Source organism: Genypterus blacodes, unplaced genomic scaffold (genome assembly GCF_046128005.1).
Source record: "Genypterus blacodes isolate CSIRO-AG114 ecotype Tasmania unplaced genomic scaffold, CSIRO-AGI_Gbla_v1 ptg000152l_1, whole genome shotgun sequence".
Lineage (NCBI taxonomy): Eukaryota > Metazoa > Chordata > Actinopteri > Ophidiiformes > Ophidiidae > Genypterus > Genypterus blacodes.
The window spans coordinates 312,859-336,398 of record NW_027466954.1 but is presented as its reverse complement, the minus strand read 5'-3'; the positions used below and the strand labels follow the sequence as shown (position 1 = coordinate 336,398).

The 23,540-nt window shown below is 42.8% G+C and overlaps 3 protein-coding genes and 1 long non-coding RNA gene across 23 annotated transcripts in view; 3 read left to right on the top strand and 1 right to left on the bottom strand.

Moving 5' to 3' along the window:
• Nucleotides 1-146: 146 nt before the first annotated feature.
• sumo1 (small ubiquitin like modifier 1) lies at nt 147-3,023 on the top strand. The gene is made up of 5 exons (XM_076165965.1): nt 147-277; nt 648-722; nt 1,236-1,313; nt 1,438-1,509; nt 1,835-3,023. Exons 1-5 carry the CDS (start codon nt 266-268, stop codon nt 1,901-1,903), a joined length of 306 nt encoding a protein of 101 aa, XP_076022080.1. The 5' UTR covers nt 147-265; the 3' UTR covers nt 1,904-3,023.
• A 328-nt stretch (nt 3,024-3,351) lies between these two features.
• LOC143012670 (protein NLRC3-like) overlaps nt 3,352-23,540 on the top strand; it is a 31,812-nt gene continuing 11,623 nt past the window's right edge. For 4 of the 20 annotated variants that reach the window (XR_012965067.1, XM_076165928.1, XM_076165929.1 and 1 more), the window contains exons 1-11: nt 3,355-3,419; nt 3,566-3,643; nt 4,472-4,585; nt 5,269-5,382; nt 6,066-6,179; nt 6,493-6,571; nt 6,883-7,105; nt 15,843-17,643; nt 17,717-17,890; nt 18,293-18,466; nt 18,919-19,092. Coding sequence is in view for 17 of the 20 variants with exons in the window: in XM_076165928.1 (XP_076022043.1) it covers nt 3,573-3,643; nt 4,472-4,585; nt 5,269-5,382; nt 6,066-6,179; nt 6,493-6,571; nt 6,883-7,105; nt 15,843-17,643; nt 17,717-17,890; nt 18,293-18,466; nt 18,919-19,092 (3,038 nt within the window). In the remaining 3 variants the exon portion in view is untranslated. Of the gene's footprint in view, nt 3,420-3,565; nt 3,644-4,471; nt 4,586-5,268; nt 5,383-6,065; nt 6,180-6,492; nt 6,572-6,882; nt 7,106-12,266; nt 12,424-12,596; nt 12,675-12,916; nt 13,031-13,811; nt 13,926-14,051; nt 14,131-14,441; nt 14,656-15,842; nt 17,644-17,716; nt 17,891-18,292; nt 18,467-18,918; nt 19,093-19,245; nt 19,420-19,526; nt 19,574-21,010; nt 22,983-23,540 lie in introns of those variants that run through there. The other 16 variants (XM_076165924.1, XM_076165919.1, XM_076165930.1 and 13 more) reach the window with 12 other exon arrangements.
• On the bottom strand, nt 5,283-6,396 carry LOC143012673 (uncharacterized). Its single transcript, XR_012965068.1, has 3 exons — nt 6,257-6,396; nt 6,013-6,166; nt 5,283-5,369 (listed from the first exon to the last, which is right to left on the bottom strand). It is a non-coding gene; the product is annotated as an uncharacterized LOC143012673 (long non-coding RNA).
• On the top strand, nt 8,073-11,975 carry LOC143012672 (vespryn-like). Its single transcript, XM_076165936.1, has 5 exons — nt 8,073-8,196; nt 8,235-8,408; nt 8,516-8,562; nt 9,963-11,122; nt 11,629-11,975. The coding sequence occupies exons 2-4, from the start codon at nt 8,248-8,250 to the stop codon at nt 10,148-10,150; spliced, it is 396 nt and encodes a 131-aa protein (XP_076022051.1). The 5' UTR covers nt 8,073-8,196; nt 8,235-8,247; the 3' UTR covers nt 10,151-11,122; nt 11,629-11,975.

The window sequence follows — 23,540 nt, the reverse complement described above, 5'->3', positions numbered from 1 at the left end:
TATTTTATCAAATATATTATTTTGCATAAATATAAAATAAAATACACGATAAAGATTGTTGTGATAAAGTCGAGATTGTCTTCCAAAACAAAACAAATGCGCCAACGCGTCCATTTAGTTTTATTTTGAAAACAACATCTGTGGTACGTCACTTCTGCTTAATGTCGGACCACCCATAACAAGCTACCATCAGGCTAAACATCAGGCTCAAACACAACTATACTTTTCCTCAGCAGATCTTGAACAAACTTCTCAGAGTGAAGTCATGTCGGACACGGTAAGACCTAAAATCTGAGAGGTTAATGTTGTTTACTACCTGCGTGAAATGTAAAAAGAGAGAACTAAATGTTTAAATGTGTAGCTGGTGTGCTGTTATCGCTAACACGCTAATGCTAACTGGTTAGCTTTAGGCCGTTTGCTCGATGCTGCTTTAGTTCAATAGCAGTTAGCTTCCCCCCCCAGCTAATTTTAAAACGTGTGATCGAAAAGAATAAGTTTCAACAGTAATTTGAAACTGAAAATGTCTCGTTTATCTCTTTCCCGCGTCCAGAAAATGAGCGGAATCAAGCGAAACCCATGCGTGCTGGAATGCTTGTAAGATTTGTGTCAACGTTAGCTGCCCCACTCATGTTTGTTGTTGTTTTTAGGAGACTAAACCGTCCGGCCAAGACGGAGGAGACAAGAAGGATGGAGAGTACATCAAACTTAAAGTCATCGGACAGGTAGTGAAGAAGACAATATAACAACATGGAACTATAACAGCATGGAAAGTGTTTCACTAATTAGAGTCCAAAGTTTTCATTGTTTTATTGTGTTATTCCTCATTTGTGTCGTGGCGTTCTAATCACCAGCTGTCTGTGGAGTACAGCTCTTTTAGAGCTCAAGTAAAGCTCAAAGTTTCAATAGTTACAGTTTTAACTCGCACAGTGGCAGCGTGGAACTACAGACCAGAGAACACACCTCAACACTCATCTCTGTCAAATTGGCTGAATAATAAGGATTTGCTCTAGTTTGTGGCGGCTGTAGTAATGTTTCCATTCATTTACAGCAGAGAGGTTGTTGTGTGTAAACAAATATCACCCCAAGTTGATCTTAAATAGGTTTAACTAGTAAACAATCTATCAACAATTATGATTCCTGAACATGTAGCCGTAGGTTCTGTGTCTTTGAGCTGATATCATTTGCATTGTACAACTCCTCAAATCTGATGCTAATGTTCCTCTTTCTGCCTGCAGGACAGCAGTGAAATCCACTTTAAGGTGAAAATGACGACACATCTAAAGAAGCTGAAGGAGTCTTACAGCCAGAGACAGGTGAGAACAACAACAACAACAACAACAACAATAACAATACTGTGTCAGCGTAGTGCGGATGGAAGGCTGAGACGGACTTGTAAAGATGTATTTTCTCAGCCGTGTTTTACTGTTTGTCCCACAGGGCGTCCCTGCGAGCACACTAAGGTTTCTGTTTGAAGGGCAGAGAATCGCAGACAACCAAACTCCAAAAGAGGTAAGAGTTCAAACTTTGTATATTAAGTAACAGATTATAACTTAACCCAAAACTAATCTGATAATATTGAGAGGTTTAGTAAAGCTGAGAATGTAAGAATCGTGACGTGGCTGATACTACTTATGTGGAATGTTTTGTGGAATTATTCATTTGTCCTCAATCTCAAAACTAAATAATAGCTTCCTAATACCTGTGTAACGAAGTGGAAGTGAAATAAGGAACATTCACAGACAGAAAGGAGGTGAAATACTTCATCATGAGGTTGTGACAGTCATGTTGACCTTCATCAGAGACATTGTCTTCTCGCGTTTGTTTGCGTCCTCAGTTGGGGATGGAGGACGAGGACGTCATCGAGGTGTATCAAGAACAGACCGGCGGACTTTGGAACCATTAAACCGCTCACATTTCTTACTCTTTCATTTTATATTTGATTTTGTATGTATGTACGTACTGTTTTGTTCCGTTTCAAACCATCTGGATCACACTGACTCTATCAGGGCTTCCATGTGTGAGGGGCGCAGAGATGAACGGGACCCGAGCAGGCGTTCACGCTGTTCACCTGGAAAACTTTACCCTCCAAATATTACATCCACCACTTTCCTCTTTCTGGACATTTGGGAGTCAAAACCCCCGCAAACACGCCACACTAAAGGAGTAGTTCATGAGATGTAACACTTGTTGTATGTTATGATGCAAGATGATGAAGATCCTTCTGTGCTCTTTATGAATATACAGCAAATGTTTTGAGTGAAAAGTGACGGATTGGGCCTTTTATGTCTGTCTATACAAGCAGGTGATGGGGAAATAAATGGAATGCGCTCACGTTTCTCTTGTGACGAAGGAGTCGCACGCGCAGGCAGGAGTGGACTGATACTGCAGCTCAGGCCTGAACGCCACACACAGGATGCTTCTGTGGGAGTAAAGTGCATTTGCAGTAGCAGTGCATCAAACCCATCGGCCCGAAAAAGCTTCATTGATTCTGATGAGAATTCCCGAGCCGATAACAGTGACGTTTGCAATTTGAGATGTTTTTAACAAAAATAATAGTTGTGCTTTACTTGTCAATGTTGTATTCAGTGTTTGTGTGTTTGCAAAATGTATCTTCAAACGTCATCTGGAAGGTTTCATTCAGTCATGATTCGAAAGGTCAATGTTTCTCAAGAAGGTAAAGATCATCAGTAGCATCAAACTGTGGAACTAAGGCTCATTGATTTTGGTTTTTACTGATTTTAGAAAGCTTTTCCTTTCATGAACCTTTTTTTTAATAATATTTTTCGCCCCTTTCAACCCAAACCCAAAGTACTGAGCCTTATGTGTCATGAACGTCAGTGTGAGCAGATGAAGGCAAAGATATTTGGAGCTTCAGCGTCAGGAGTAATGGCAGCGCGTCACGTGACTGAGCTCAGTTGTGCTGACGGGACGGTTTAGTCAGCAGAGGAACGTTGATGCAGATGGTTTGAAATTGTGAAGATGAGGTTTGAGCTTTTTTGGAATAAAATATTTAAGAAAAATGATCACAGTCCATGTGTGACTTTGTCTTCCTCTAGGTGGTGATGTTTCAGATGTAGAGGAGGAAAATAGATCTCAAGTCTGTGTACTTCAGCGTGTGAAGAGAGATCCTTGGTGTGTGTGTGTGGTGAGAGAGACAAAAGTTGCATTTCATACATTCCATACATTTCTGTGTCTCCACTGTTATTTACATCACCAGGACAGCAGAGCAGAGAGTGCAGCTCCAGCTGTGTGATGAGACCACACTTCTGCCCTCTGACCACTTGATGGTGCTAATTGACCCCCTAATAGACTACAGCAACACATACCCACACACAAACACACACGCCCACACAAGTATTGTTAAGTCAGAAAGTGAAAGTTTTGTTCAGATGAGGAAGAGCAGCAGAGGAAGACTGACTGTGAGTCCAAGTTTAATTCTATGACTTTATGGATCATAGTTTGACTTTCATACTTGTCTTGTCTGTCTGTGTGGTTGTGTGTGTGTATTCTGTTCTGAGAGTTAATCTAACTTTATGTAAATGTGATGTGTGTGTTTTCTCTGCAGTTTAACGATGAGTGTTTGCAGTGATGAAGTTGAAGGACCTCCGCACTTCAGTCCTGAACCTGGACCCTCACACACAGAGTAAGAGCGCCCATCACACAGAGGTGGGGGGGTCAACACGGGGTTAATTTAAGAGAGATGATTTAACAAATCTGAACCTAAATATGAAGACGGCGTATCTCAATGTGCTGACTCGCTGTCTTAAGTGTGTCGGTTGTAGGCGTCAATCAGGCGCCGCCATTACAAGTCAGAGTCCAATTGATGAAGTGCAGGAGCTCCAGTCTGCCAGAAGTCCCTGGATGTTGGGGGATTTGTTGCTTGATTTCATTTTATTGTCAAAAACAGAGTTTCCCTAAGTTACATTATGACATCATGGATGAATCTCATCCAGTGTGCATGATGCAAGAGCTATGGAATGATATCAACACGAAATAAACACAAAATGGCAGAAGGTTCAAGGTCCAAGGACTTAATTGTCGTACGGACAGATAAACAAGTAGCAACGCACAATCAAATTCTTACTTTAAAAAACTGTCCTGTAGCCTGGAGGTGCGGCACCTCACACTTCTCTATCTCCTACTAGACGGCTTGAGTATCCAAAGTCCATGCTGGGGGTGGGCGGGGCTTCACCATGTTAAAGGCCGACCTGTGGACTCTCTGGTGGTAAATGTCCTCCAGGGAAGGGACAACATTGAGTCAAACACAGCTCCTCTTCCCATTAGAATGAATGGATGTGATTCCTGTGACTCTGTTCATTGAGATGAATTTCAAGCTAAGAATGAATGATTGTGATTCTCTCATAGATGAAGCTGACAGCAGTGGTGTGTACAGCTGCTTTAGCTGCTCCTCACACTCACCTAATGACCCTCTGCTTCATCTGCTGCTGTGTTGTCAATGCTGTGTTTATAGGGTTCACCAGCAGAGGGCAGACTCTCCTGTACCCAGCTGTGTGTCCATGAAGAGCGACTGGTCCATGCCTGAACCTATTTACTTCACTGATGGACAGAAGGCTAAGAAAGAAAGGTCAGAGTCCTGTTAAGCCATCATTTAAGGTTTAGTTTCTGCATCATCAAAATAGTTGATTATGTTCTTAAGAATGACACAGAACATGAAAATCAATGTTGAACAAATTCCTCAAACTTTTTTATGCCAATGTTAAATTGATTGATATTCTGTTCACGTTCATTTCACTGTGATTCATACAGACTTGCCACTTCCTGAGTTGTTTGAGTGATTTCTTTTATTGAAAATTGTTTGAATTAATTAAGATTTCATAAAAGATCAAACCAATAGAATAACCAAGGAAGTATTCAACAGACTAATCGGTGAATTGTGACCAGAAATTCACTCGATTGAAAGTTCAGATTCCATTTAAAAAATTGATAAATTGTGTCGAGGCTGAGTGATAGAATGAGCTCAGTATAACACGATTTATGTAAGCTGAGTCCCAGAGTTAATGATGATGGCAGACTTAAAAGGTTTGTGTGTTGGTGACAGAATGTGTGTAGTTTAAAGCAACATTTAGTCAAACACAGCTCCTCTTCCCATTAGAATGAAAGCTCTCCAAGCTAAGAATGAATGATTGTGATTCTCTCATAGATGAAGCTGACAGCAGTGGTGTGTACAGCTGCTTTAGCTGCTCCTGACACTCACCTAATGACCTTCTGCTTCCATCTGCTGCTGTGTTGTCAATGCTGTGTTTATAGGGTTCACCAGCAGAGGGCAGACTCTCCTGTACCCAGCTGTGTGTCCATGAAGAGCGACTGGTCCATGCCTGAACCTATTTACTTCACTGATGGACAGAAGGCTAAGAAAGAAAGGTCAGAGTCCTGTTAAGCCATCATTTAAGGTTTAGTTTCTGCATCATCAAAATAGTTGATTATGTTCTTAAGAATGACACAGAACATGAAAATCAATGTTGAACAAATTCCTCAAACTTTTTTATGCCAATGTTAAATTGATTGATATTCTGTTCACGTTCATTTCACTGTGATTCATACAGACTTGCCACTTCCTGAGTTGTTTGAGTGATTTCTTTTATTGAAAATTGTTTGAATTAATTAAGATTTCATAAAAGATCAAACCAATAGAATAACCAAGGAAGTATTCAACAGACTAATCGGTGAATTGTGACCAGAAATTCACTCGATTGAAAGTTCAGATTCCATTTAAAAAATTGATAAATTGTGTCGAGGCTGAGTGATAGAATGAGCTCAGTATAACACGATTTATGTAAGCTGAGTCCCAGAGTTAATGATGATGGCAGACTTAAAAGGTTTGTGTGTTGGTGACAGAATGTGTGTAGTTTAAAGCAACATTTAGTCAAACACAGCTCCTCTTCCCATTAGAATGAAAGCTCTCCAAGCTAAGAATGAATGATTGTGATTCTCTCATAGATGAAGCTGACAGCAGTGGTGTGTACAGCTGCTTTAGCTGCTCCTGACACTCACCTAATGACCTTCTGCTTCCATCTGCTGCTGTGTTGTCAATGCTGTGTTTATAGGGTTCACCAGCAGAGGGCAGACTCTCCTGTACCCAGCTGTGTGTCCATGAAGAGCGACTGGTCCATGCCTGAACCTATTTACTTCATTGATGGACAGAAGGCTAAGAAAGAAAGGTCAGAGGTTAAACCAGGTCACTTTGATGTTATCATTGTATCTTTGTAGCAGAAGGCTTCACAAAGCACAGGGCTACTTGAATGAAGGACACATCTCTGTCCACCTGAGTGTGAGTGTGAGAGTCTCATAAGTTGACCTGATGTGCTAAAGAATGATTCCAGGAACCTTTGAGGGCTCTGACAGGCTTTTTGGACCCAGGGGACAGCAGCATTTCCACTGAAAATTACAGGTGTTTCCTGTTGTGTCAGACAGAGACATCTCCATGACAAACGGTCTGTGTGTTGGTAAACTCACATGTTTCTTTATCCACAGACTTCAGCTGAATCAGTCAGAGGTTTCCACTGGTCAGTGTGCCCAGCAGCATCCAGCAGACCCGGACTCCATATTTATGGTGTGTAAATGTCCAGACTCCGCCCAGTTACATATGGACGATGTCATCAGGGGTAGAATCTTTTGACAGAGAAATAAGAGAGTTTTAATGCAGCACTTGGTTCATTTAGTTTGAGCAGGGAGAGTTAAATGGGAACATTAACATAGGACTTGCTGCTATGGTTACTTGCATCTTCATACATCTGTAGGGTTAGAATCCTCGTTAGCTGCACTCCTGAGTTATGTTGTCAACATATACACTGACACCTGACAGCCAATCAGAAACAAGTATCTTCTCTCACTCTGGTACAAACTTGTGTTTGACTCTTTCAGCTGCTTGAGGAGAACATTGTCAGGTTTGTGAAGAACGAGCTGAAGAGCATCCTGAAGGGTTTGAAACCAGATTACCAAGAATTCAAGAGCCAGAATGAGGGTGAGGAGGTAACAGGTGATAAGGATGAAGAGCAGAGGAGCATCAGAGAGGCGTTCCTGAAGCTCACTGTGACCTTCCTGAGGAGAATGAAGCATGAGGAGCTGGCTGAGTCTCTGCACAGCAGTAAGACCATTTAACAGCTTTAACATGATGGAAAGAGGAAACAGGACTAAAGCTTCACACTTACACACTCTAGACACTCAAACATACAAGTATGCACTTACTGCTTGAAGCTACAAATACTTGTGGTACAAGGGTACTCAGTCCCCTGAGTCCATTCCCACTCAGGGTCTCTTAGCACACACTCTGGGACCTTTACAGGCTGAAGGGACGGTGAGTCTGAGCACATGAGAGGGTCTGAACACCAAGTGGGCTCAGACAGACGAGAAGCAGAGCATAGTACAGAGAGAATCAGCTGATGTGCCCCATCCTCTGACCTACACTCACACTCTGGCCAACTAAGGCTAACATGAGCCTAAACTTCGGCTAAGTATCACTCCCCTGCACTCTCTTGTTTCACGGTAATTTAGTGACATTTGAATTGTTACAAAAGTAAGTTAATGAAAATGAAGTCGGTGGTGATTTAAAGAAGAAAGTTCTATTTCTAAGTTCAGGTTTTTGGAGAGTGAGCAGGCCTGCTGAGATCTCAGAGCTCACACAGGAACATAAGGGGTTAGAACAGTGTTTCCCAAAGTTTTTTCAGGGCCCCCCCTTTTATAGATCAGAATTGTTTTATTAATATTGCTCCTCTTCAGATGGATGCGAGCCCCCCACTTTGGGAACCACTGGGTTAGAAGGTTAGAAGAGGTTATATCATGCTGCTCTAGTGACAAACATTTCTACTCCCAAATTAACAATTCTGATGCTTTTCTACACTGTAATTTTTTCTTCATCATGGTTTCCTTCACTGACTGTTGTCTGTTCATACAGAACAACTTGTTGCACTGTGCCAACGTAAACTGAAATCTAAGCTGAAGCAGGCAGGCAGGCAGGCAGGCACGCAGGCAGGCAGGCACGCACGCACGCACGCACGCACGCACGCACGCACGCACGCACGCACGCACGCACGCACGCACGCACGCACGCACGCACGCAGGCAGGCAGGCAGGCACGCACGCAGGCAGGCACGCACGCACGCAGGCACACTCTGTTATGTAAGTGATTCATGTGGGGTGAATAAACATCAAACCTGCATGATGTTCCTGCTAAAGAAGGTGTGGTGCAAACATTTCACTGAGACATTTCTTCTCAGGCTCTCAGGCTGTATGGTCACACAGGAAGGCTGTACATCTCTGGCTTCAGCTCTGAGCTCCAACCCCTCCCATCTGAGAGAGCTGGACCTGAGCTACAATCATCCAGGAGACACAGGAGAGAAGCTGCTGTCTGCTAAACTGAGGAGTCCTCACTGGAGACTGGACACTCTCAGGTAAGGACACAGCTACAGACGGTGGACTGTCTCCCTGTTGGTTGAAGGTAAAAACTCGATAATCAATAATCAATCCTGTGCTGCTGTGCCTCTGTGTCTTCCTGCAGGATGGATCATGGTGGACAGCAGAGGATCGAAGCTGGTCTGAGGAAATGTAAGTTTGATTTGACTTTGATTGACAACTGTGTGTCTATCCACACACACAATTCAGAGAGAAAATTATTCATATTTTACTGAGGAAATAATCATTTGATGAGTCAGTTAGAATTTTCATTGACAGATTAACTGATGAAGTGATACATTGAGTCATTTATCAATCAAAATCCTAAACTTTATCAGGCTGCAGCTTCTTAAATATGAGGATTTGCTGCTTTTCTCTGTTTCATATCATTATAAATCTAATCACTTTCAGTGTTTTAGTCTTCGTGGAGACAAAAGAAGCTGTTTGAAGATGTGACATTGATCTGTGGGAACTTCTGATGGACATTTGTCACAATCTTTCTATATATGATACATAAACAGAGAGTTTCAGGGTTCATTGTCATGTCCTTTTAAATATTCAGCACATGCATGATATCGTAAAGTTCTTGCCGTATCCTGAGACCCCCAATAACCTTGATGAGTTCAACAGTTCCAAATTCAGGTCTGTACTCAGTATTTTCTTTCAACGATTGCTGACCAGTGTTTCTCATCACTGTGTCCTTTCACCCTAAGGACAGCAGCAGTCTGCAAGAAATTAGGAACCATTTCTCATTGATTTCACCAAAAATACATTAAATTGTTGAAAATGAATGAAATATTTTTATACTGAAATTCAAAAACCACCAAAACTTTGTGACAATTTCTCCACATTTACACCATGTTTTTAAAAGACATTGAACATTTGTCAGAGGAAACAGGGGGGTCAGCAGGACGTGTGAAGGGACACCAAAATGGAATGCCACTGTAGATGTCAAGTGAACAGAAGATAGAATAGAATAGAATGCCACGATAGTCATTGCACCAACAGTATCACGATGAGTTGAGTTGATGTGATGAGTAGGAAACATGGCTGAATATCTACATTTATACTGTACATACATTGTTAGTCTCTCTCTCTCTCTCTCTCTCCCTCTCTCTCTCTCTCTCTCTCTCTCTCTCTCTCTCTCTCTCTGTGTGTGGTTATATCAATAACAGGAAACAATCAGTCATGGAGTCATTGGTATTGAAATTGATCATTAGTTGATAATTTTTTTATAATCCAAACATTGCCGTTGATGTTGATGGAAAACTTTCAGATTTAAGCAGAAGATATTTTATTGTTTTGTTCACATTTATTTTTTAACAAACTGAAAATAAAATCAGGTCTGTTTTGATTTTTATATCTGATATTTGTGACAATGAAAACATAGAAAGTCTTGTTATTGATTTTGTGTTTTTCTTTCAAAAGTTTCAGTAGAAAGTGACGGTGAGTCACAGTAGAAAGTGCAGTAGTGAATAAATGAGTGAATAATAAAGGCAGCAGATTTGTTTGATGATAAACTGCTGCTGTTTGTGTCTTTTTCTGTTCATCAGATGTTTGTGAACTGAAACTGAACCCAGACACAGCGAGCAGAAGACTCAAACTGTCTGACAACAACAGGAAGGTGACATTTGTGAGAGAGGAGCAGCCACATCCTGATCATCCAGAGAGGTTTGATCTGTTGCCTCAGCTGCTGTGTAGAAATGGTCTGACTGGTCGATGTTACTGGGAGGTGAAGTGAGAAGGAGTCGTTTATATATCAGTGAGTTACAGAGGAATGAAGAGGAAAGGAGACAGAGATGACAGCTGGTTTGGAAGAAATGATCAGTCCTGGAGTCTGATCTGCTCTGATCCTCATAGTTACTCTGTCTGTCACAATAACAGAGAGACACCCCTCAGTGTCCCTGTGTCCTCCTCTGTCCCTCACAGAGTAGGAGTGTATGTGGACTGTCCTGCTGGCACTCTGTCCTTCTACAGCGCCTCTGACACACTGATGCACCTCCACACCTTCACCACCACATTCACTCACACTCTCTATGCTGGCTTTGGGTTCTGGAGGTTTGATTCCTCAGTGACTCTGTGTGATCTGTAGGACACACACACACACACACACACACACACACACACACACACACACACACACACACACACACACACACACACACACACACACACACACACACACACACACTCCCATGCACAGTCTCTGTCTCACACACACACTTTCTCTCTCACATGCTCTCTTGCACACACACTATAGGTGATCTATATAGGACACACACAATCTCTGTCTCACACATACTCTCTTGCACCCACACACTCTCCCATGCACTGAATTGCCTTTATGTTTGAACTTTGGTATATAAAGACATTTGTGATGCTGTGCCTTACAAACATCATATAAAGTACAAGATTATAACCTAACTCAAAGTCAATCTGATACAGATGCACTTTGATTTTAATAAACATCTGTAATGTGTTTTTATGTGAAATTATCATAAATGGTTTGGTTTGATTTATTCATGATGAAAACTAAAAATAGCTTCACAGACAGAATGGAGGTGAAATCGTTCATCTTAAGGTTGTAACAGTCATGTTGACCTTCATCAGAAGCATTGTTTTCTTTGAACTGTTTGCGTTGCTGAGACTTGCAGTATTTTAAACCCTGTGGAACTCCAGAGGGTTAAACTCCATCAATTCTTTGCAGTCAGAGGTGTAACGGGTGGTGTATGGACCCAATTGCAGTACAAAGGACTCGGAATCACTGGTACAGTTCAACGGTTTTACTGACACTCCGGCAGACAGCACGGAAACACAGTGACAGGCGGCGCTCGGTCGAGCGGGCAGGCAGGCAGTTGATGCAGCAACGGTACCAGGAAGGAGCAGGCAGGCGGGTAGTCAGGGACAGGCGGGCGGTCAGGATACCTGGGAAATCAGGAGACAGGCAAGGCAGAGGAATCGGGGACAGGCAAGGTCGGTACCGGGAAGACAGGCAGGAATACGCTGGAAGGTCTCTCATGGCAAAGAACAATCTGGCAAAGGAGTGAGTGTGGAGCTGGTGAATATATGTGCTGGGCTGATTGCATGTGATGAGAAGCAGGTGTGTGCACAGGTGAGTAGAGAAGACTGGCGAGGTGGGTGTGGCTGGCAGGCTGAGTGGGGCGGAGGCAGGATCAACGGAAAAACACTGAGAGCTGGATGACTGAACTGTGACAAGAGGTTCATCCGCACACAGTGATATGTTTTACTGTGGAGTCGCTGCTTGTTTTCAAAGAATTTCCTTCTTTTCTTTGGTTTCTGGAAGGAAATGTTTTTGTAATGACATTTTCCGCTCCTTTCAACCCAAACCCAAAGTACTGAGCCTTATGTGTCATGAACGTCAGTGTGAGCAGATGAAGGCAAAGATATTTGGAGCTTCAGCGTCAGGAGTAATGGCAGCGTGTCACGTGACTGAGCTCAGTTGGGCTTGCGGGACGGTTTAGTCAGCAGAGGAACGTTGATGCAGATGGTTTGAAATTGTGAAGATGAGGTTTGAGCTTTTTTGGAATAAAATATTTAAGAAAGATGATCACAGTCCATGTGTGACTTTGTCTTCCTTTAAGTGGCGATGTTTCAGATGTAGAGGAGGAAAATAGATCTCAAGTCTGTGTACTTCAGTGTGTGAAGAGAGCTCCTTGGTGTGTGTGTGTGTGTGTGTGTGTGTGTGTGTGTGTGTGTGTGTGTGTGTGTGTGCGTGTGTGCGTGCGTGCGTGCGTGCGTGCGTGCGTGCGTGCGTGCGTGCGTGCGGGGACAGAGGCAAAAGTTGCATCTCATACATTCCATACATCTCTGTGTCTCCACATTCACCATATATACACATTCACCAGGACTGCAGCTCCAGCTGTGTGAAGAGACCACACTTCTGCTATCTGACCACTTGATGGTGCTAAGGGACCCCAGCAACACACACCCACACAGACAGAAAGTGAAAGTTTTGTTCAGATGAGGAAGAGCCGCAGCAGAGGAAGACTGACTGTGAGTCCGAGTTTAATTCGATGACTTTATGGATCATAGATTGTCTTTGATGTGCGTGTGTGTGTTCTGTTCTGAGAGTTGGTCTCACTTTATGTAAATGTGATTGTGCGTGTGTGTTTTGGGTATTTGTAATTGAGTGTGTGTGTGCGTGTGTGTGTGTTTCCTCTATGCAGTGTAACTATGAGTGTTTGCAGTGATGACGATGACGGACCTCCACACTTCAGTCCTAAACCTGGACCCTCACACACAGAGTAAGAGCGCCCATCACACAGAGGTGGGGGGGTCAACACGGGGTTAATTTAAGAGAATATGAAGACGCCGTATCTCAATGTGCTGACTCGCTGTCTTAAGTGCGTTGGTTGGGGGTTTCAATCAGGCGCCGCCATTCCAAGTCAGAGTCCAATTCATGAAGTGCAGGAGCTCCAATCTGCGAGAAGTCCCTTCTGACCTTCTGCTTCCATCTGCTGCTGTGTTGTCAATGCTGTGTTTATAGGGTTCACCAGCAGAGGGCAGACTCTCCTGTACCCAGCTGTGTGTCCATGAAGAGCGACTGGTCCATGGATAAACTTATTGACTTCACTGATGGACAGAAGGCTAAGAAAGAAAGGTCAGAGTCCTGTTAAGCCCTCATTTTAGGTTTAGTTTCTGCATCAGCAAAACATCTTTTATGTTCTTAAGAATGACACAGAACATGAAAATCAATGGTGAACAAATTCCTCAAACTTTTTTCATACCAATGTTAAATTGATTGATATTCTTTTCACGTTCATTTCACTGTGATTCATACAGACTTGCCACTTCCTGAGTTGTTTAATGATTTCTTTTATTGATAATTGTTTAAGATCGATGCTTGAACTCCTTTGAAAACCCTTTTTTTTTGTTTAAAAGAGCACCAGTGAAGCTGAATTAGTAAGATTTCACAAAAGATCAAACCAATAGAATAACCAAGGAAGTATTCAACGGACTAATCGGTGAATTGTCACTTGAAATTCACCCGATTGAAAGTTCAGATTCCATTGAAAAAATGGATAAATTGTGTTTGAGGCTGAGTGACAGAATGAGCTCAATATAACAAGATTTATGTAAGCTGAGTCCCAGAGTTAGTGACGATGGCAGACTTCAAAGGTTTGTGTGTTGGTGACAGAATGTGTGTCTGTTTAAAGCAACATTTAGTCAAACACAGCTCCTCTTCCCATTAGAATGAATGGATGTGATTCCTGTGATTTCTGTGATTCTGTATGAATTTCAAGCTAAGAATGAATGATTGTGATTCTCTCATAGATGAAGCTGACAGCAGTGGTGTGTACAGCTGCTTTAGCTGCTCCTCACACTCACCTAATGACCTTCTGCTTCCATCTGCTGCTGTGTTGTCAATGCTGTGTTTATAGGGTTCACCAGCAGAGGGCAGACTCTAGTGTACCCAGCTGTGTGTCCATGAAGTGCGATGGGTCCATGCATGAACCTATTAACTTCACTGATGAACAGAATCCTCCTGAAGAAAGGTCAGAGGTTAAACCAGGTCACTATGATGAAAGGACACATCTCTGTCTACCTGAGTGTTTTGAGGAGACACCTTGACAACCGGTCTGTGTGTGTTTGTAAACTCACGTTTCTTTATTTCTCCGCAGACTTCAGCTGAATCAGTCAGAGGTTTCCACTGGTCAGTGTGCCCAGCAGCATCCAGCAGACCTGGACTCCATATTTATGGTGTGTAAATGTTCAGGCTCCGCCCACTTACATATGGATGATGTCACTGGGTAGAGAATCTATTGACAGAGAAATAAGAGAGTCTTAATGCAGCACTTGGTTTATTTAGTTTGAGCAGGGAGAGTTAAGTGGGAACATTAACAAAGGAGTTGCTGCTATGGTTACCTGCATCTTCATACATCTGTAGGGTTAGAATCCTCGTTAGCTGCACTCCTGAGTTATGTTGGCAACATATACACTGTCACCTGACAGCCAATCAGAAACCAGTATCTTCTCTCACTCTGTTACAAACTTATGTTTGATTCTTTCAGCTGCTTGAGGAGAACATTGTCAGGTTTGTGAAGAACGAGCTGAAGAGCATCCAGAAGGGTTTGAGTCCAGAATCCAAGAGCCAGAATGAGGATGAGGTGGTAACAGGTGGTGAGGATGAAGAGCAGAGGAGCATCAGAGAGGCGTTGGTGACGCTCACAGAGACCTTCCTGAGGAGAATGAAGCATGAGGAGCTGGCTGACTCTCTGCACAGCAGTAAGACCATTTAACAGCTTTAACATGATGGAAAGAGGAAACAGGACTAAAGCTTCACACTCACACACTCTACACACTCTAAGATGAGCCTAAACTAAACTTAGCTAAGTATCACTCCCTGCACTCTCTTGTTTATCTGTAATTTAGTGACGTTTTATAATTAAGTGTAAGATTTAAAGGAGAAAGTTCTATTCCTAAGAGATCTGGTCTTGGTTTTGGAGAGTGAGCAGGCCTGCTGAGATCTTAGAGCTCACACAGGAACATAAGGGGTTAGAACTGCAGTCCCCAACCGTTTTTGGGCAATGGACTGGTTTCTTGAGGGACAATATATTCACGGACCAGCCTTCAAAGTGTGGGGGGATAACATATGACATATTTGATATGACAAAATAGATTGATACAACTGGCATAAAAACAAATATGAAGTGCATAAAAAATACAACTCACAATTATGCTGAATAAGTGGATGCCCTGAGCCTGTGTCTCTGCAACAAGCCGGTCCAATCAAGGGTTAATGTACACCAGAACTGTGTTCCTTATGTCATGTCTACTCCGTCAGTTTTTTTTGGTCGCTTCCACTGCAGAAAACCCTGCTTCACAAAGACAGGATGTTGGACATGGAAGCAGGGTTTTCAGTGCTTTTCCTAACGATCTCAGGATATTCTGCCTTGATTTTAATCCAGAACAGCGACAGAGTTGTTGTCTGAAAGTAACTTTTAAGGTCACCGTCATTTGCAATCTCCAGCAGTTGATCTTCTTCTGGCAGGTCACGCTTGATTCACCTGGTTTGTTCACAAATGTGTCGCAGATCCATTCACTTGCAGTTCGTGGGTCTTTCGTATTTGGGTGGTTCTGCTTAAACTCTTTGAAAAGCAAAGACAGGTGATCGTGAATCAGCGCAGAGAATGATGGCTCTTTTAAGACGTTTGTTTTCCACTCATTTTTGCCAGCCTGTGGGCTAAATGTTTGATGTAAAGTATCACGCAACTGAGACGAGCGTCTTGACATGTGTCAAAAGATGGCCTGGTCCCAAATTGGGGACAGCTGGGTTAGAAGGTTAAGAGGTTATATCATGCTGCTCGAGTGTCAAACATTTCTACTCCAAAATGTACAATTCTGATGCTTTTCTACACTGTAATATTTTCTTCATCATGGTTTCCTTCACTGACTGTTGTCTGTTCATACAGGACATCTTATTGCACTGTGCCAACGTAAACTGAAATCTAAGCTGAAGCAGAAGTTCCAGTGTGTGTTTGAGGGGGTCGCTAAAGCAGGAAAGCAAACCCCTCTGAATGAGATCTACACAGAGCTCTACACCACAGAGGGAGGGACTGGAGAGGTCAATGAAGAACATGAGGTCAGACAGATTGAAGCAGCTTCCAGGAAACTACAGAGAGAAGAAACACAAATCAGATGTGAAGACATCTTTAAGGCCTCACCTGGAGGAGATCAGCCAATCAGAACACTGATGACAAAGGGCGTGGCTGGCATTGGGAAAACCCTCTTAACACAGAAGTTCACCCTGGACTGGGCTGAAGGCAAAGCCAACCAGCACATCCAGCTCACATTTCCATTCACTTTCAGAGAGCTCAATGTGCTGAAAGGGAGAAAGTTCAGCTTGGTGGAGCTTCTTCATCACTTCTTCACTGAAACCAAAGAAGCAGGAATCTGCAGCCTTGAAGACTTCAAGGTTGTCTTCATCCTGGACGGTCTGGATGAATGTCGACTTCCTCTGGACTTCCACAACAGTGGGATCCTGACTGATGTTAGAGAGTCCACCTCAGTGGATGTTCTGTTGACAAACCTCATCAGGGGGAACCTACTTCCCTCTGCTCGCCTCTGGATCACCACAAGACCTGCAGCAGCCAATCAGATCCCTGCTGACAGCGTTGATATGGTGACAGAGGTCAGAGGGTTCATTGACCCTCAGAAGGAAGTGTACTTCAGGAAGAGATTCAGAGATAAAGTGCAGGCCAGCAGCATCATCTCCCACATCAAGACCTCACGAAGCCTCCACATCATGTGCCACATCCCAGTCTTCTGCTGGATCACTGCTACAGTTCTGGAGGACGTGATGAAGACCAGAGAGAGAGGAGAGCTGCCCAAGACCCTGACTGAGATGTACATCCACTTCCTGCTGGTTCAGACCAAACTGAAGATTATTAAGTATGATGGAGGAGCAGAGAAAGATCCACACTGGAATCCAGAGAGTGAAGAGATGATTGTGTCTCTGGGAAAACTGGCCTTTCATCAGCTGCAGAAAGGAAACCTGATCTTCTATGACTCAGACCTGACAGAGTGTGGCATCGATATCACAGCAGCCTCAGTGTACTCAGGAGTGTTCACACAGGTCTTTAAAGAGGAGAGTGGACTGTACCAGGACAAGGTGTTCTGCTTCGTCCATCTGAGCGTCCAGGAGTTTCTGGCTGCTCTTTATGTCCATCTGACATTCATCAAGTCTGGAGTCAACCTGCTGTCAGATCAATCAACCTCTCTGTGGTCCAAACTATCAGGAGACAAATTTAAACTCAGACATCTCCACCAGAGTGCAGTGAACGCGGCATTACAGAGTCCAAATGGACATCTGGACTTGTTTCTTCGTTTCCTTTTGGGCCTTTCACTGCAGACCAATCAGACTCTCTTAAGGGTCCTCCTGAAACATACAGGGAGTAGCTCAGAGACCAACCAGGAAACAGTCAGATACATCAAGGAGAAGATCAGTAAGAATGTCTCTGCAGAGAGAAGCATCAATCTGTTCCACTGTCTGAATGAGCTGAAGGATCTTTCTCTATTGAAGGAGATCCAAGGGTACCTGAGATCAGGACGTCTCTCCACAGACAGACTGTCTCCTGCTCAGTGGTCTGCTCTGGCCTTCATCTTACTGTCATCAGAGGAAGGTCTGGATGTGTTTGACCTGAAGAAATACTCTGCTTCCGAGGAGGCTCTTCTCTGGCTGCTGCCAGTGGTCAAAGCCTCCAGGAAAGCTCTGTAAGTGCGAAGATCACACAAAGAATTTTCATTTAACAAAACAGAAATAAAATGTTATACAATTCATTTTCAGGCTTAGTGGCTGTGATCTGTCCTGGAGAGGCTGTGAAGCTCTGTCCTCAGTCCTCAGCTCCCAGTCCTCCAGTCTGAGAGACCTGGACCTGAGTAACAGCGACCTGCAGGATTCAGGAGTGAAGCTGCTGTCTGCTGGACTGGAGTGTCCACACTGTAAACTGGAAACTCTCAGGTAAGCAAGATGTAGATGTTTGTAAAAGAGAAACACTGAGAGCTTTCACTCACTTGACCTACTTGTTTCCCCTGGAACATTTTTATGTTAAGGAATGCTGCAGTAACACAGCCCCACACATGATGCAGCTCCATTAACTCTCTCTCTCTCTCTCTCTCTCTCAAAAGAAGGAAATGTTTCTCTGTCTTTTTAATATGACACAGAAGCTACAAGTGATCTCAAACATTTTCAATCATTTCAAAATAAATTAGATGCATTTCACCCCAAATCTCCATAATTCTTTGCAATTCTTTGTTTAACAGTTGATCCCGCTTTTATGACAGAATTCCCTGATTCTATTTTTGCAAAATAGTAGAAATCACATGACCCTAATTGTGTGTAATGATTGAATCTTTTCTTCAGTTTCAGTGGCTGTAATCTGTCAGACAGAAGCTGTGAAGCTCTGTCCCCAGTCCTCAGCTCCCAGTCCTCCAGTCTGAGAGACCTGGACCTGAGTAACAATGACCTGCAGGATTCAGGAGTGAAGCTGCTGTCTGTTGGACTGGAAAGTCCACACTGTAAACTGGAAACTCTCAGGTAAGCAAGATGTAGATGTTTGTAAAAGAGAAACACTGAGAGCTTTCACTCACTTGACCTACTTGTTTCTCCTGGAACATTTTTATGTTAAGGAATGCTGCAGTAACACAGCCCCACACATGATGCAGCTCCATTAACTCTCTCTCTCTCTCTCTCTCTCTCTCTCTCTCTCTCTCTCTCTCTCTCTCTCTCTCTCTCTCTCTCTCTCTCTCAAAAGAAGGAAATGTTTCTCTGTCTTTTTAATATGACACAGAAGCTACAAGTGATCTCAAACATTTTCAATCATTTCAAAATAAATTAGATGCATTTCACCCCAAATTTCCATAATTCTTTGCAATTCTTTGTTTAACAGTTGATCCCGCTTTTATGACAGAATGCCCTGATTCTATTTTTGCAAAATAGTAGAAATCACATGACCCTAATTGTGTGTAATGATTGAATCTTTTCTTCAGGCTCAGTGACTGTAATCTGTCAGACAGAAGCTGTGAAGCTCTGTCCTCAGTCCTCATCTCCCAGTTCTCCAGTCTGAGAGACCTACACCTGAGTAACAATGACCTGCAGGATTCAGGAGTGAAGCTGCTGTCTGCTGGACTGGAAAGTCCACACTGTAAACTGGAAACTCTCAGGTCTGCAAGATATAGATGTTTGTAAAGGAGAAACACTGTGAGCTTTCACTCACTTGACCTGCTTCTTTCTCCAACCCCCCCCCCCCCTCCACACACACACACACAAACACACACACACACACACACACACACACACACACACTCTGTTCTCAGGCTGTCAGTCTGTATGGTCACACAGGAAGGCTGTGCTTCTCTGGCTTCAGCTCTGAGCTCCAACCCCTCCCATCTGAGAGAGCTGGACCTGAGCTTCAATCATCCAGGAGACGCAGGAGAGAAGCTGCTGTCTGCTAAACTGAGGAGTCCTCACTGGAGGCTGGACACTCTCAGGTAAGGACACAGCTACAGACTGAGGACTGTCTCCCTATTGGTTGAAGGTAAAAACTCAATAATCAATCATCAATCCTGTGCTGCTGTGCCTCTGTGTCTTCCTGCAGGATGGATCATGGTGGACAGCAGAGGATCAAAGCTGGTGTGAGGAAACGTAAGTTTGATTTGACTTTAATTAAACTGTGTGTCCATCCACACACACAATTCAGAGAGAAAATGATTCATATTTAACTGAGGACATCATCATTTGACAAGTCAGTTAGAATATTCATTGATTGATTAACTGATGAAGTGATTGATACATTGAGTCATTTATCAATCAAAATCCCAAACTTTATCAGGCTGCAGCTTCTTCAATATGAGGAGTTGCTGCTTTTCTCTGTTTCATATCATAATAAGTCTAATCACTTTCAGTGTTTTAGTTGTCGTGGAGACAAAAGAAGCAGTTTGAAGATGTGACATTGATCTGTGGGAACTGATGGACATTTGTCACAATCTTTCTATATATGATCCATATTGATGAATGCATCAGGCCAAAGTCTCCAGATGCTTGATGCTGTGTATCATTGTGCCTTCAGATTCCTCACAGGCTGTAAACATCACACAGATCATTGTCCTCTGTATGCAGTGGCTGGGTGGACGTCTCTGTACTTCTGCAGACGTCCCCACTGGTTGAGTCTCACTGATGAAACTCTCCTCAGCCTGCTTCCTCCTTACCTGTGCTCTTATCTTACTAGAAGCTGAGGCCATTCTAGCCTGCAGTCGTCTCTCCCTATTGTTGGCACTGAGTTCAGTAAAAGAGCTTTTAAGTTCACTGCTCCTCCATTTGGAACAACTGGAACACAGACTTGAAGTGATCACATCAATTGATTTACAATTGATTTCTAATAGAGAATTAGTTTCGGTTCTAAATGACTTGGATCCAGATGCTCTCCTTCAAAATGAAGCTTTGACTGTGACAGAATGATTGATGGTTCCCCCTTGTTTCAGAATCAGAATCAGAATCGCTTTATTCACCAATTAAGTTTACACTTAAGAGGAATTTGCTCTGGTCCTAGGTGCGAACGTATAACATATAGAACAACATATAAAAACAACATATTTAAACCAACATATTTAAACCAACATATAGGAACAGCAGCTCGGTTCATAATTGAATTAAAAACACATGGTCACGTTACCAAAAACTCTTTAATAAATGAGCCGTTTGTGTGTGTGTGTGTGTGTGTGTGTGTGTGTGTGTGTGTGTGTGTGTGTGTGTGTTTGTGTGTGTGTGTGTGTGTGTGTCATGGATCAGTCATGGATCCATTGGTATTGAAATTGATCATTAGTAGGTTATTATATGTTTTATAAATCCAAACATTAACGTTGATGGAAAACTTTCAGATTAAAGCAGAAGATATTTTATTGTTTTGTTGACATAAATTTTTTTTTCAAACAGGAAAATTAAATCAGGTCTGATTATTATGTCTGATATTTGTGACGATGAAAACAGTAAAAAGTGCAGAAGTGGATAAATGAGTGAATAATAAAGTCAGCAGCTGTGTTTGATGATAAACTGCTGCTGTTTGTGTCTTTTTCTGTCCATCAGATGTTTGTGAACTGGAACTGGACCCAAACACAGCGAGCAGAAGACTCAAACTGTCTGACAACAACAGGAAGGTGACATATGTGAGAGAGGAGCAGCCACATCCTGATCATCCAGAGAGGTTTGATTCCTGGCCTCAGCTGCTGTGTAGAAATGGTCTGACTGGTCGATGTTACTGGGAGGTGGAGTGGGAAGGAGTCATTTATATATCAGTGAGTTACAGAGGAATGAAGAGGAAAGGAGGCAGAGATGACAGCTGGTTTGGAGGAAATGATCAGTCCTGGAGTCTGATCTGCTCTGATCCTCATAGTTACTCTGTCTGGCACAATAACAAAGAGACGCCCCTCAGTCTCCCTGTGTCCTCCTCTGTCCCTCTCAGAGTAGGAGTGTATGTGGACTGTCCTGCTGGCACTCTGTCCTTCTACAGCGCCTCTGACACACTGGTGCGCCTCCACACCTTCACCACCACATTCACTCACACTCTCTATGCTGGGTTTGGGTTCTGGAGGTCTGATTCCTCAGTGACTCTGTGTGATCTGTAGGACACACACACACACACACACACACACACACACACACACACACACACACACACACACACACACACACACACACACACACACACACACACACACACACACTCTCCCCCATGCACGGTCTCTTTCTCTCACACACACTCTCTCTCACACACACACTCTCCCATGCACATTCTTTGTCTCACACAGACATACTCTCTTGCACACACACCCTCCCATGCACAGTCTCTCTCTCTCTCTCTCTCTCTCTCTCTCTCTCGCTCTCTCTCTCTCTCTCTCACTCTCATCACTGTAACCCTATAAACCAGGAGCCTAGCAAGACGGGAAGTGCAGGTAGAGATGAAGGATGAAGACACAGGAGGAGTAGAACCTCTCTCAGCTTTAAAACGTCTTTTTACCACTGCTGCTTTGAATGAAAACAAATGAAATATCTGCATTTTGACATTATTTCACATTCATGCATTTATTTCCTCTTATTTTACTCATTTTTATTTTTAAACATTGTTTTTTGTTCTTGTCTTTAATGTTTTCATACATTGTATCTCATGTAAAGCACTTGCCTTTGTGTTTGAACTTTGCTATATAAAGACATTTGTGTTGCTGTACCTTACAAACATCGTATAAAGTACAAGATTATAACTTTACACAACATGAATCTGATACAGATTGAGATTTATTAATGCTGAGAATGTGAGAAACATAAAGAGACTGCACTTTGATTTTAATAAACATCTGTAATGTGTTTTTATGTGAAATTATCATAAATGGTTTGGTTTGATTTATTCATGATGAAAACTAAAAATAGCTTCACAGACAGAATGGAGGTGAAATCGTTCATCTTAAGGTTGTAACAGTCATGTTGACCTTCATCAGAAACATTGTTTTCTTTGAACTGTTTGCGTTGCTGAGACTTGCAGTATTTTAAACCCTGTGGAACTCCAGAGGGTTAAACTCCATCAAGTCTTTGCAGTCAGAGGTTCATCCGCACACAGTGATGTGTTTTACTGTGGAGTCGCTGCTTGTTTTCAAAGAATGTTCTTCTTTTCTTTGGTTTCTGGAAGGAAATGTCAATGTTTCTCAAGAAGGTAAAGATCATCAGTAGCATCAAACTGTGGAACTAAGGCTCATTGATTTTGGTTTTTACTGATTTTAGAAAGCTTTTCCTTTTATGAACTTTTTTTCTAATGATATTTTCCACTCCTTTCAACCCAAACTAAAAGTACTGAGCCTTATGTGTCATGAACGTCAGTGTGAGCAGATGAAGGCAAAGATATTTGCCTTCAACGCTTCAGCGTCAGGAGTAATGGCAGCGTGTCACATGACTGAGCTCAGTTGTGCTGACGGGACGGTTTAGTCAGCAGAGGAACGTTGATGCAGATGGTTTGAAATTGTGAAGATGAGGTTTGAGCTTTTTTGGAATAAAATATTTAAGGAAAATGATCACAGTCCATGTGTGACTTTGTCTTCCTCTAGGTGGTGATGTTTCAGATGTAGAGGAGGAAAATAGATCTCAAGTCTGTGTACTTCAGCGTGTGAAGAGAGATCCTTGGTGTGTGTGTGTGGTGAGAGAGACAAAAGTTGCATTTCATACATTCCATACATTTCTGTGTCTCCACTGTTATTTACATCACCAGGACAGCAGAGCAGAGAGTCTGCAGCTCCAGCTGTGTGAAGAGACCACACTTCTGCTATCTGACCACTTGGTGGTGCTAAGTGACCCCCTAATAGACTACAGCAACACACAAACACACACGCCCACACAAGTATTGTAAAGTCAGAAAGCGGAAGTTGTGTCCGATGAGGAAGAGCAGCAGAGGAAGACTGACTGTGAGTTTGAGTTTAATTCAATGACTTTATGGATCATAGTTTGACTTTCATACTTGTGTCTGTCTGTGTGTTTGTGTGTGTGTATTCTGTTCTGAGAGTTAATCTAACTTTATGTAAATGTGAAACTGTTTGTGTGTGTGTGTGTGTGTGTTTAAATCTCTGCAGTGTAA

What these genes read in the sequence shown, in the direction of transcription:
- sumo1 (XM_076165965.1), top strand. An exon ending in AACTTAAAGTCATCGGACAG is followed by an intron (nt 723 to 1,235) that starts GTAGTGAAGAAG and finishes TTCTGCCTGCAG; the next exon opens with GACAGCAGTGAAATCCACTT. An exon ending in AGTCTTACAGCCAGAGACAG is followed by an intron (nt 1,314 to 1,437) that starts GTGAGAACAACA and finishes TTTGTCCCACAG; the next exon opens with GGCGTCCCTGCGAGCACACT.
- LOC143012672 (XM_076165936.1), top strand. Translation starts at nt 8,248, where the DNA reads ATGGTCACACAGGAAGGCTGTACATCTCTGGCTTCAGCTCTGAGCTCC. An exon ending in TGGAGACTGGACACTCTCAG is followed by an intron (nt 8,409 to 8,515) that starts GTAAGGACACAG and finishes GTCTTCCTGCAG; the next exon opens with GATGGATCATGGTGGACAGC. An exon ending in CGAAGCTGGTCTGAGGAAAT is followed by an intron (nt 8,563 to 9,962) that starts GTAAGTTTGATT and finishes TCTGTTCATCAG; the next exon opens with ATGTTTGTGAACTGAAACTG.